The sequence below is a fragment of the Anabas testudineus genome, chromosome 4 (genome assembly GCF_900324465.2).
Source record: "Anabas testudineus chromosome 4, fAnaTes1.2, whole genome shotgun sequence".
Taxonomy (NCBI): Eukaryota; Metazoa; Chordata; class Actinopteri; order Anabantiformes; family Anabantidae; genus Anabas; species Anabas testudineus.
The window spans coordinates 1,579,534-1,591,777 of record NC_046613.1 but is presented as its reverse complement, the minus strand read 5'-3'; the positions used below and the strand labels follow the sequence as shown (position 1 = coordinate 1,591,777).

The 12,244-nt window shown below is 41.9% G+C and overlaps 1 protein-coding gene across 1 annotated transcript in view; it reads left to right on the top strand.

Annotated features, from left to right (window-relative positions):
• The window catches only part of LOC113152801 (cadherin-2-like), a 75,952-nt gene that overhangs the window by 58,218 nt on the left and 5,490 nt on the right, over positions 1-12,244 (top strand). Inside the window, exons 12-15 of the mRNA XM_026346249.1 lie at positions 177-410; positions 932-1,165; positions 4,348-4,487; positions 9,074-9,235. Coding sequence (XP_026202034.1) covers positions 177-410; positions 932-1,165; positions 4,348-4,487; positions 9,074-9,235 — 770 coding nt within the window. The remainder of the gene's footprint in view (positions 1-176; positions 411-931; positions 1,166-4,347; positions 4,488-9,073; positions 9,236-12,244) is intronic.

Below are 12,244 nucleotides of genomic sequence, written 5' to 3'. Positions count from 1 at the left end.
AAAAATATTTCCACCTTGTTTATCTTCTTCAGTAAAGCCCGTGATGACAGGGAACATGAAATAAAGTCTCCCAGTGTTTGTCTACCTGGCCTCCCTTCATGGGACAATTGTGTAATTATGGTGTAAATATAGTGTAAGTAAGAAATATGCACTGACTGTGTTTTAATTATGTCCAGGTGTCCCACCTGCCACTGGAACAGGAACCCTCCAGATACACCTGCTGGACATAAACGATAACGCACCCCACGTGTTCCCCTCTGACGTAGAAATGTGCGAGAGGCCAGATCCCAACGCCATCAACATCACGGCCAGTGACCCCGACCTCAACCCTAACGCTGGCCCCTTTGTTTTTGAGCTGGCCAATCGTCCATCTGACATACGCCGCAACTGGACACTCAATCGCCTCAGTGGTCAGTGTGGGGTGTTTGGGGTGTGTGTGTGTGTATGTGTGTGTATACAGCTGCAGTCTGTGTTGCTCTCAAAAACCATAGTGGATGCTTGCCTGCCTGAAATGGTTTCAGCTTTGTAAAAAGTGATCCCTGACTTGTCAGTTCTAGTGATAGTACATACAGTAGCCTTCTATAGACTTTTTGTTCTACTTTTTATTTTAGTAGTTTGGGAAGCTGCTTAACAGTAACTCATAGGTTTTTTTTTTTTCAGTTTGTATTTTGTGTATAAGGGAAAATATGTAGAACACGTCTTCTCATCTGCACCTGCTGTTGAAGTGCTTTTGGCAAACCAAGGAACCCCCAGCTGCTCTAGTGACCACCATTAGCAGGCTCTAGCAGTGCTGGGCAGCTCCCAGTGTAATTGAGTGGAACAACATGAATATGTAGCAGGATGAAGTCTGTAAGTGACCAATTACCACGCTTGCCTGTCTTTCAATTTCCTTTTCTATCAACCCTTCCATCTTCATCTTGTCATACTCTAGGCGAGTATGCCCAGCTTCGGCTGCGGATCGGCTCCCTGGCCAGTGGGATCTACGATATTCCAATAATGATTACAGACTCTGGGAACCTGCCCATGTCCAACATGTCCTATCTGAGGGTCAAGGTCTGCCAGTGTGATCACCATGGAGACTGTGTTGACATGGAGCGAATCATCGCTGCTGGACTGGGCACTGGAGCCATAATCGCCATACTGATCTGTATCATCATATTGTTAGGTGAGCCTCCAGCACACAAACACACACAGGGCCTTTTCTGGACGTTCACCCTCTAGGTGGTAACCTATGGCAACAGCTGGTGGAGGCTGCTTATCTTTTTTCAAGACTGTGCACTGACTTTCACATAACTTATATCATATGAGTTAGTTTATCTTATACTTATACTCCCAGTTGTGGCGAATAGGGGATATCTTACAACTGTATCACAACAAGACTGTTTTCTATACTCTGAATTAACATTTAATTAGCCAACATGTGGGGATGACAAAGAATTGAGTGTGAAACTAAGAATTGAAATTGTGACAGAACAAAATGTAAAGCTCCTACATTGATTGAAGACATTAGGTTTTATAACAACAATAGTTTGTAGTATACATCAAGATATATAGAGATATACAGAGATAGGGAATTATTCCATTTGTCCAATGTTTTGGACTTGCATACTATTGACAGTCCGATCTGCATCAGCTGACCTTTGTGTTTAGTATTTATTAGCAAACATTACATTAGTGAATGTGTACTGTACCTACCAGACATCACTGCAAGCATGTTGATGTTAGCATTTAACTTAAAGCACTACTTTGTCTGTACAACTAGCACAGAGCTGACCTTGTTGTCGACATGTGAACAATGAGGAATTATTACGTGCATTATGTTCTTGTTATTAAATCGCACTTGATGTGCCTGGACACTTTTGCCAAGGTTACAACAGAGTGGACAAACAAGTTCAGCTGCAGTAATAATAATTATGAACATGTAAGTGGGATTTACTATATCAGATGGTAGCTTTAAAGTGCATCAGCAAGCACTTGAACACGGCATAAGTTTTCTGGTTTTTGGGAAAAAAAAAAGAGAGAGCGAGCAACTGCCCGGGCCGTGCCCCTGCATGCAACGATTGCATCACATTTTTAAAAGTAGTGGGTGCAATCAAGATGATGCCCTGACTCGTACAGTGCCTCACCTGATTGATGTTTCAAGAGACAGTTTCAGTAAATTTACCTTGGCCAACTGGACAAAAAAATCAGACCCAGTGCAAGAGTTCTGCACCCTGCAGGCAACATTTGGGACTAGAGATACCTTATTGAAATCTGCTGTTAAATGCTTAAGTGCCAATTTAACTGGGAAATGTAATGGCACCTCAAGTTGTAAAATAAGAAATGTGCAAAGCATTTGATTGTTTGAAGTGTGTCAAAAGAAAAGAACAGCTACAAGCAGCAAGGCAGCGCAGTAAGGACTGTAGTGGGTGGGTTCTGATATTGCCCACACTCAAAACACAACACACAAGTATTAAATGAGTAAATCAATGAGGCTTGTACTTCCTGTATAAATTGACATGTTTTTCAACTTGTAGATATTTTAGGACTAGAAAGCCACTTTGCAAACAGGACAGAAAGAAGGAAGACAGAAAAGAAAAGAAAAGAAAAGAAAAGAAAAGAAAAGAAAAGAAAAGAGATGGCAGACCTATTAGCTGACTGTCCCTCGGGCCTAGTTACCTAAAGAGAGAAGAGTTCATTTGAGGCTTATGGCACATTGACCACGATATGGAAAGAAGTAGCAGTCTTGTTATTTGAAACAGACTACATGTGTTGTCTGTGGTCTGGTTGAAAGACTTTAAGGCTGTTAGCAGCCAGCTGTCCCTGTTGGTTCCACAGAGAAATGTTCCTAGTGGTGACAAGCCATTTTTCAAATCGCCTCTCTGGGGTTTAAATTGTCCTCACTTAGAATTTCACTCAGCGTCCTAATGTATTTTAGTCTGTGCAGGTACAGCAGCGTGGGTTTAAAAACACATGCACATCCCGAGCTCCTCTGTCTCATAAATCCATCCAGATTAATATGATCAAAAGCGGAGAGATTCATGGCGAGCTTTAAAATCCACCAGTTGTGTCAAAATAAGAGCTGTGTGTTTCTGTCACTCCTTAAATACGCACTCCCATATGAGAGGATGTCAGTCATTGTTTGGTATTGAACTGTCTACAAGGTACTTCAGGTGATGGAGGCTTCGGATTTGTGATACAAATCATGCATTGTCGAGTTTGAACCATTTCACTTGGAGAACAAGCTGAACAGGCGAATGTCTGAATGCAGAACCACTCCAGAATAAAACACAGAACACAGAACTGTCTGAGGAGAACGTCTTGAAATGTGGCTTTAAAAATCTTTGTAATTAACTTTGTAATTTGATGATGAAGCTGTGTTTCCAAATGAGGAGAAGCTGAAGAGTGCAGAGATATGTTTGCTGGCACACAGTAAACTCTTATGTCTAGTGGCATTTTAGAGCAGTGGTTCCCGGCCTTTTGGCTTACGACCTCTTAAAACGAAGCAATATCTACCTCATCACAGTTTATGGCCTCAGTGTGGACATGAGCCTGCAGCAGTTCCATTGTTTAATGCTGTTTTTTTGTTTTTTAGAAGCCTGAGGCAGGAAAACTGAACTTTTATCATCAGAATATATTATTTTGAAACTTAGAAACTATCTATATTCTGAACATTTGATTCATGTAGAAGGTGATGTTTTTTGTCAGTTTGTGATTCCCATCTTTTGCTGTGCTAGCTGCTCAGCTAGGATGTAAAGCCAGAAAACCGGGGCCAGAGTGCAAAGAGTGCAGGCCACATTGACATGGAATTTGCAGATGGCCCTTGACCTTTTTTTCTATCTTAATAATGAAGCCACGATTTCCATTTTTAAAATATCTTTAAATCTTATTTTCAGATCACTGTCAATTTCAGCATTTAGATACTTTTAGAGGCATCCTAGTATTTGGAACACCACTTTCAGCTCTACATGAAGTTTCACTGTCCTGGACTGTGTGACTCGTTTGACGTAAACCTTCTCCCTGATGTCAGCAACTCCAGGGTGTGTAGTGTCCCTGAGAATGTTCTGAGCCTTTTTAAGGCAGCGGGAACTGTGAAGGTCTTCCAAAGGGAGGAGAGGGCAACCGGTGATCCTCTGTGCTGATTGGTCAAACACCATGCAGCATTTGACTCACCTGGCATAATGTGAGGAAACGTGAAGAGAACTATTCCAGTGAAATTCACATTTACCTTTGCTCTTTAACCGACTCCACCGGGCCCCTTATGTACCAGTGTGTTGTCTCTGAAACCCACTGATAGTCAATGCAGACTTCAGTTGTCCTTTACATTAAATAGTGTCCTTATCGTCTGTTGTCCAACTTGTCCTGCAGTGCTGGTGCTCCTGTTTGTGATGTGGATGAAAAGGAGGGATAAGGAGCGTCAGGCCAAGCAATTACTCATTGACCCAGAGGACGACGTCCGAGACAACATCCTCAAATATGACGAGGAGGGAGGCGGAGAGGAGGACCAGGTACACACACACACACACACACCAAAAGAATCCAACAAGGATCAAGAAGCTGATCTGCATTTATGATTGTTACATCTTTTGTGTGTTCCGATTGGCTGACAGGTGGTTATGACTCTAGCATTTGTGTTTTAACAACTTACAGTAACCCCCACCTTCCCTTTTCTTACATGCAATCTCTTACACACACATTCAAACACACACACTCACACACACAGAAGCATTCTCTGAAACCAACCATAAAACACACATTATGTTGCCACACAAACACACACTCTGCTTCTCTAGAGTTTTCAATCATCTGTCCTCCAGCTAAGATTAAGTGTACTACAAAAGAGGACCTCGAAACAGGATTAATTGCTTTCTGTTGGAGAACAATTTCCTGTGTCCCTCCACACTACTCCTCTACTGGTGCCAAGCGCCTAAGCTGCTCCGCACTTCTGCTGGGAAAATGTTTAACCCTCATTTACCCAGCCGACTAAACTGAGAGCCCGTTTGACTTGTTAGAGCAGCAGCTCATTAGAGCGGCTGTAAAAGGTGGAACTATTTATACCGTGTATATAACCAACACAATACACATAGGACTGTACGGGAGGGCAATTCATCATCATGTTGCACTATTTTAACATTTGCTGCCTGTTTCAGAACAAGTAGCATCAAAAAATTGAAATACAAATCTTTTGTGCCTATTGTTTTTCTCAGATTTGTCTGTGCTGGGTATCGACTGCTATGTACCGCTTCCAGGGATTAGCCACAGCCTCGCACTCTGAGTCCAACACTAACAAAGGCTTGCACCCTCTCCTGTTTACTCAGCTTTCATTATATTTTCAAATGAACTGCCTGCAATCAAAATGGAAGCATTACAACCCCAGCAGTATCGTGGGACAACGTAGCTCTAGCTGTGGCTGTTTGGGACGTTTCCATATTAAAAAACTGGGTAGGGTGCATGCCAAACGTCAGCCCATATGCTGATAAATGCCCTGAAGCTCTAAGGATTTGTTTGTGTACAAGAGTTACAGTAGAGGCAGTGCTCATTAGCCTGCTATCCTTCTGCAGTTTGATTGGTAGACAACTTTTAGTGCACACCATTCATGGTGTGCAGTGGCATGATGACTTTTGATCCAGAGCCATCAGCATCTCAGAGATTAGACTTGTCAGTAGAGCGTGGCTGCAGAGTATGTTCTTTTGATACAGAGGTTCCAAGTCCATTTTGAAAAGGCAAAAACATTGGACTTAAAAACTCCAAAGAATTTCTCCTAAAAATAAAAACTGAAAGAAAACAAATACCATTTCGGAAGAGTTGTTCAATTTTAAAATCAGGTTCCCCCCTTAGTTGTCTCAATCTTTTGCACAGCCCTGTCAGTGAAGTGTGCAACATAAAATTAATGAGCCAAACTCGGTGGTCATATTGACTTTGTTCACTCTCCAGCGAGGAGCAGAAGCAGCCCATGTGTAATCTCTCTGTTCTATATACAATGAACACAAAGTTAATGAAAGGGTCAGGTTACTGTAGCTTCTTCATTAAGTAGCTACAGTGTTACTGCAGCAGGCCTCGGAAAACTTCTCTATCCGTTTGATTCGATTTTCACGTTAATTTTATTTATCTTGCAAGCAGTCTGGGTCTGCGTTCTCAGTCACCAGGAACACACTGCAACTGAGAATGAGGAATATGCACACACATGCATCAATCATTGCTAACGCCACCCAACTGCCCCTATACAGTACATCTACAGGACATGATCATGGCATGTCAGTTCTCTTTTTATTAAAACACATGTTGGGGTATTGTTGCTTCCATCTTCCTTCAACCTGAGTACAGGAAGAGCATCAGCAATAAGGGCTTAAATACAGTACTGTACAAGAAACACTATGACATGATTGATTTTATGTGGAACCTTGATGTCTACTCATTGATATGCCAGTGTCAGTTGTACTGAGACTGTGACTCACTGTTGTGCCGTATGTGTAGAGTTCCCCCACTGAAAAAGCATGTTCTATTCTGGATGTTAAAGTGAACTACTTTATCTCACGCCAGTATAGACTGCTCAGTTTGAGCTGCTGTACAGTGTAAATAACATGCTCAGTGGTAAACACCCTGAAAACGAGTATGTAATGAGAGGAAGCAGACAGCTTGTTGTTTTCATCTGCAGGTGTGAACAAGATGGAAATCATAAACCCAAATCTCGCTTCTTGAAGTATAGGTTTTGTGCCCATCACAGGCTCTCAGAGTGTTGATTCAAACTGCCAGTGACTGTGTGTAGTTGTTGGGTATTGAGGAAGTTCACTAGGTGTATATTTAATCTCTGCTTGACCAGAAAGTTTTGAATTACAGAAAAACCTTTGATATAGAGCTGGAGCAGTGTTCTGCACTTTACATTGCTGCCTTTTACTTTCCATATATACACCGTGTACCACTTTTGAAATAGCAGAATGTGTTCTGCTGTCTTCCAAATAGTCATTGTTTTCTGTTCATGGCCATACAGTATGAAACTCATGTGCTTACTGTAAATTAGGCCATTTAATCAGGTAGATAAGTAAGCCTAATCTACCTGACTAAACCCCCAAACATGATTTCTAAATCGGTTCCAGTTCAATTCAGGTAGCCACCTTAGTTTAGTCATAAAAATGAGTGTGATCAATGAATCCTTAAGATTAGAATAATGTTGTTATGTGACTTGCATATAACATTGTGACATGGTTATTGCAGTAACACCTCAGCTTTGTTGCCCAGCTATCTACCCCTACAATAGTCTATTCATGTGAATATAACATGAATGTGTCATGTTTACTACGGCTGCTAGACATCACCCACTTCTAATATATTTCATGTGAGCGTTTTCTGGTAGGATAGACTGCAGGTAAAGAGCTTTAAATAAAGTCATTAAAAAAAGAGAGTGCAGGCAAAGTATCTTTTTCTGTCAGTCTGTCTGGTCCTTGTTAATACAGAAATACTAGAAGAACAGAGCATTTCCTTTCTCCCTGTCAGGTTTTTGCAGGGCTCTGAGCTGCTCTTCACTGAAAAGTATTCTGTTGCTTGGCCATTATCATGAACAAAACCCAAGGTCAGTCCACAGCGTGGTGTTATTGTCCTGAAAAGACTTCTTTAGTCGATTTCCCTGGAGACCAAGAGAGCACGAAATGGTTTCTGGATGCTTGCTGCAGTGAGTCACACACTACCATTCAACCTAAACTGATCACAGGCTGTGACACACACTTCCCCTCTGCCCGCTGATTGTACTGATGTTGTGTAAGGGAAGGTGAAAGACGGACTGTGTTTCTCTAAGAGGATGCTAATTAGACAGCGTTATAGAGCCGGGTTCACTCCGCCCTGAGGATGGGTGATGCAGGAGAAATGTTAGATGTTGCATCAGGGCTCTGGGGGCTCATTTAAGTCATTGAAATTCTCACAATGTTAACTGTTAAATACAGCTGGAGAGTAAAAATACTGATAGGTGCATTTACTGTAAGTGCGTGTGTGTAGGTTTTTCCAAGTCAGCCCTAATAAAGGCTGCTGCTGCCATGAATCGCTCAGGTTTGTTAGGATCTTTTGTTTTTTTTTAATAGTCGTGCAGTACATCTGGCTTTGGTCTTTCAAATTAAGCATTTTGAACGCTGTACAACCATTGATTTCACAGTCTTATGTCCACTGCAGCACTAACAAGTCAGCTTCTTTTGTACGAACATACAGGATGTCATGCTGTCTGCCTTTTACCCCAACCCAGCAAAATAGCACACCAGTACAGGCCAAGATAAACCCTCACTAGTACACATCCACATGATAAATAATCCCCAAATCAGAATTGCCATGAGGCTGTGGTTAAGGTTACAGGAAGAGTAAAGTTCACTGTTTCACTGTTATGAGGCAGAAAGAAGAGCATGAAATCTTACAGGTCACCCTTGAAGTGCTCTACTACACATACAGTGCAACAACTGCCCACATACGTTTGAACTCTGGTTTACTAGATATGTTGGATTTGACTTTACCAGCAGATATAGAGGAAGTGGTCTGGTTCAGCAGTAGCAAGTCTCACTTTCCATGTGGTCAATCCGTCCAGCATTTCTGTTTAGACCAAAACCATCATGACTATTACATATATCCCATACATTGTGTTTCAGGCTTTCCAAACGATGAGTGAACTTGACTGTGGTGAGCCACTGGCTTTTCACAATAATCAGGTCACTTGTGATTTGGTTTATGATTCAAGTAGCAAAACTAATGACATTGCCATTGTTAGCAGGCTTCACCTAACAGTACTGTTGATCAGGAAGCATGTATTCTACCACAGTAATGAGTATTGATGCTTTTCAGGCCAACTGAAGTGAAAACAGGAAGCCTCTTGACTTGCTCTTTCTCAGAAACACCACCGAGTCTGAGCTCCTGGAAACTAGGTGGTGATGTGGGTTAAGGGCAGCATTGTTGATTTGTAGTTCATGGTTTGTCTTGCACACCATTAGGATAACCGAATTTTCTGAGGCTACAGACACGGGTGTCCTGTACAGGTGGTGAATGCTCCTGAGATAAATGTGTGATGTTGTGCTCTACATGAGTCATGCTAACACGTGCATGTGTGTCTTCTGTGTGTATTCAGGACTATGACCTGAGTCAGCTGCAGCAGCCAGATGCCCTGGAGCCAGAGTGTGTCAAAGTGGGGATCAGACGTATGGATGAGAGGCCTCTCCATCATGACCACCAGTACCCTCTCCGCTCTGCTGCCCCCCACCCAGGAGACATTGGAGATTTCATCCATGAGGTATGACAGCACTCACATGCTCCATGTTTGTTGGACACACACATGTGGTCCACACAGCTCCTGCTGTTTTAAACCTCTATGGCAACATATCTGTGTAAAATGTCAGTGTAAAGCTGCAAGTGTAAGCACAGCTGAGGAGGGGGGGGGGCGGTGGGGGGTGCTACCAGCTTCACTGAGATTCAATCTGTTCTCCCAGACTCAGCTATTGGTGTTGGGCACATGCGCCTCTCAGCACACAGGAAGCGATGAATCACGACTTGAGTGAAATACAAACTGTCTGTTGGATAGCAGTGGGGGCGAAACGCTGTGTCCAGAAAAAAAAAAAAAAAAAACAGCACAATTTGCCAAAGATTTGTTAAATCTTTAGCTTCTCTCATCCCCTTTTTCTATTCTTTGGTATAAAGCATCAAAGAGCAGCTGGGATGTGTGCCTCATCACTTTCCATGCTTTAGGAATATTGAAGTTCAAAAGGTTTTTTCAAACAGTTTCCCCTCATAGTTATTTGGAGCTGCCAGTATAGGAACACACCCTCCATAACATTCACTAACCGTAACACTTTGATTACTGCTAATTAAAACCCAATGCACTGTCTATACTGGATACAAACAGGGACACACACACAGAAACCACCACACTGAAGACTGAAACGGGTTTAGCTCTTGGCTCAGTTGCACACAGCCTGTTCCCTGGTATAGAATATTCATGGGGAATTTACAGTGTAGTGTACATGAGTGATGTATTAGTGATATGTGGTGAGTGTTTGGCAGCAGGATGCACACTCACAGCCAAGCTTAGCTTGTTTTAAGAGACAAGACCTACTGTAGCAAGAGAGAGTGGCAGGCAGATAAGCACGGAGTAGAGTGTCTGTGTTGTTCCTAATGAGCTTTGCTAATGGTCAGGATTAGATGGCCTCAGACATGGTCACAACCTGGAAACCTAATTGCAGGTAAATCCACTGAGTTTAGTTAATACCACTTACTGGTTACACGTCGTTCACAGCTCCTCATTGGTCTGGGGTTTCAGCACTTTGTCTCCCTGTTCCCTTACCATTTAAAATGCTTTTCCTATTGTTGCCAGTGCACATTGCATGCAGCGGTACAACATGGCATTTTACTCCAACATGAAATGATATCTGACTGGGAATAAATTGAAATGAAAACTGCATTCATATATATTTATTGGGTCACTTTGAGGCTGCGGAATACTGCAAACGCATCTTGTTTGACATTACAGTGATTAGGCTCAGGGTGGACACAGGTCAGTGTGGGAAAAACTGTGAAATCGTGGTGACAAGTTAATGTGAGAGTAGCAACTGGGGTTGTTTCTCCTGACAGAATCTCCCACGTACGCTGGAGGAGAAACAACATTTATGACAGGATTCAATCTCAAGTACAGTTGTCATACATGGTGTTTAGTATGTTAAAGATTACAGTAACATTCAGCTTCATTTGAGCAACGTGTTCAAATGATTAGACATAACGCTAAGCTGGAGAATGTGAGACCGCTGCGACGTGCAAGTGGGTGGAGGTAGGTAGAAGAGGAAAGTGATCAGTTTCAATCAGTCGTGCTGCAGGAAATTGAATCTGTGACCATAATAGTTTACGATCATGTTGAACTCGACATGCAGTGATGCAGTAAAGTAACCAAAGCAGTAAATTTGGAAAAGAGCCTTTCACCCCACCTGCAACATGTACAGTTCTGTTTCCTTCATTTTTTTATTTGTATATTGTGTGTATAAGTGTTGTAAACTTAATTTGAAATTTAAACTGACAGTTTGAGAGGCATGTAGAAATATAATAAAGAAGCCTCAAATTTCTGTAAGGTATTTCTACACAGTACTAAATAAAGGGTCTAAATGCTTCTCAGTTTTTAGTTTTTGATTTTGAAGACACTGAAAAAAGTCTGATTTTTTGATTTCTGAGTTTAGAACTGTTAGGACTCTGATATTGAATTCTTAAAATTCAAATGTTTTTTTCAGATTTCTGAAGACAGAATTAAAATATTAAAATATATATATATAAAAGTTTCTTAATTTTACATAGAATCCTCATTTTTTTTCATGGTGGCCCCAATTTTTACTATTGTTTGTACATTGATGGTACTTTTTCCCAATTTCAGATAGAATTTGCACAATAAAATGTGCAAAAAGTGTCTGTAAAAATGAACTCCACTGACTGGACTATACATGCATGAAGGTCCAATAATGACTCCTATGATTGCTTCAGCCCCAGTGGGTTAGAACATGTGCCATTTGTTATTGTGCTGTCAGTGTGTGTTTGCTTTGACGTTAAACCTGAAGGTGTATCAGCAGTGCCGGATTAATCAGATCATGGAGACACTGAACTTTACTGGTGCTAATAACTGTCATCACACCTTCAGTGCACTGCGCCTGGCACTGAGGCATTCAGGTGTGAAGAGTCGTCATTGTTGATGCAGTCGGGGCACGTCACTCTGTGTGTGCTCGCTGCTTCCATATTGTTTGTGTTCATGTCTGTGTGTCTTTTTGGTTGGGCTCTATGAAGACATCTGCCAAGGGGAGCTATGAATAATGAGCAGGAGCTGTCAGACATGGCAAGCTGATCTAGAGAGCTTAATCCAGCAGACATGACAAGCCGATGGCTCTTACCCTGCCTCTCCCGCTTCCTCTCTTTGTTAATTCTCTCCTCCCATTGAGTGTCAGAGTGACATGAGCGTCTTCAGTCAGACGACAGACATGGCGTCACAAAACATTTCCACAGCTTATCAGATTTGCTGCTTTCATTCCAACCAATGTAAGCACAGAGAACACAGTTCAGAAAACCAGACAACACCTGTTTTCTTGACAGTTTGTTTTTTTTTAGATGTTAATATTAGATGGTGAATTAACTTTGAATGAGTTGATGTAAATTCTGTGTATGTGTAAAACATGCATGTGTGTGGGAGGGGGGTGGTGTGTTTAAGTTCAGGCAGGGTAATCTGCTGAAGCTCCTACTAGATATAGAGGCAGCATCTGTCCAGTCTGACCTAAAT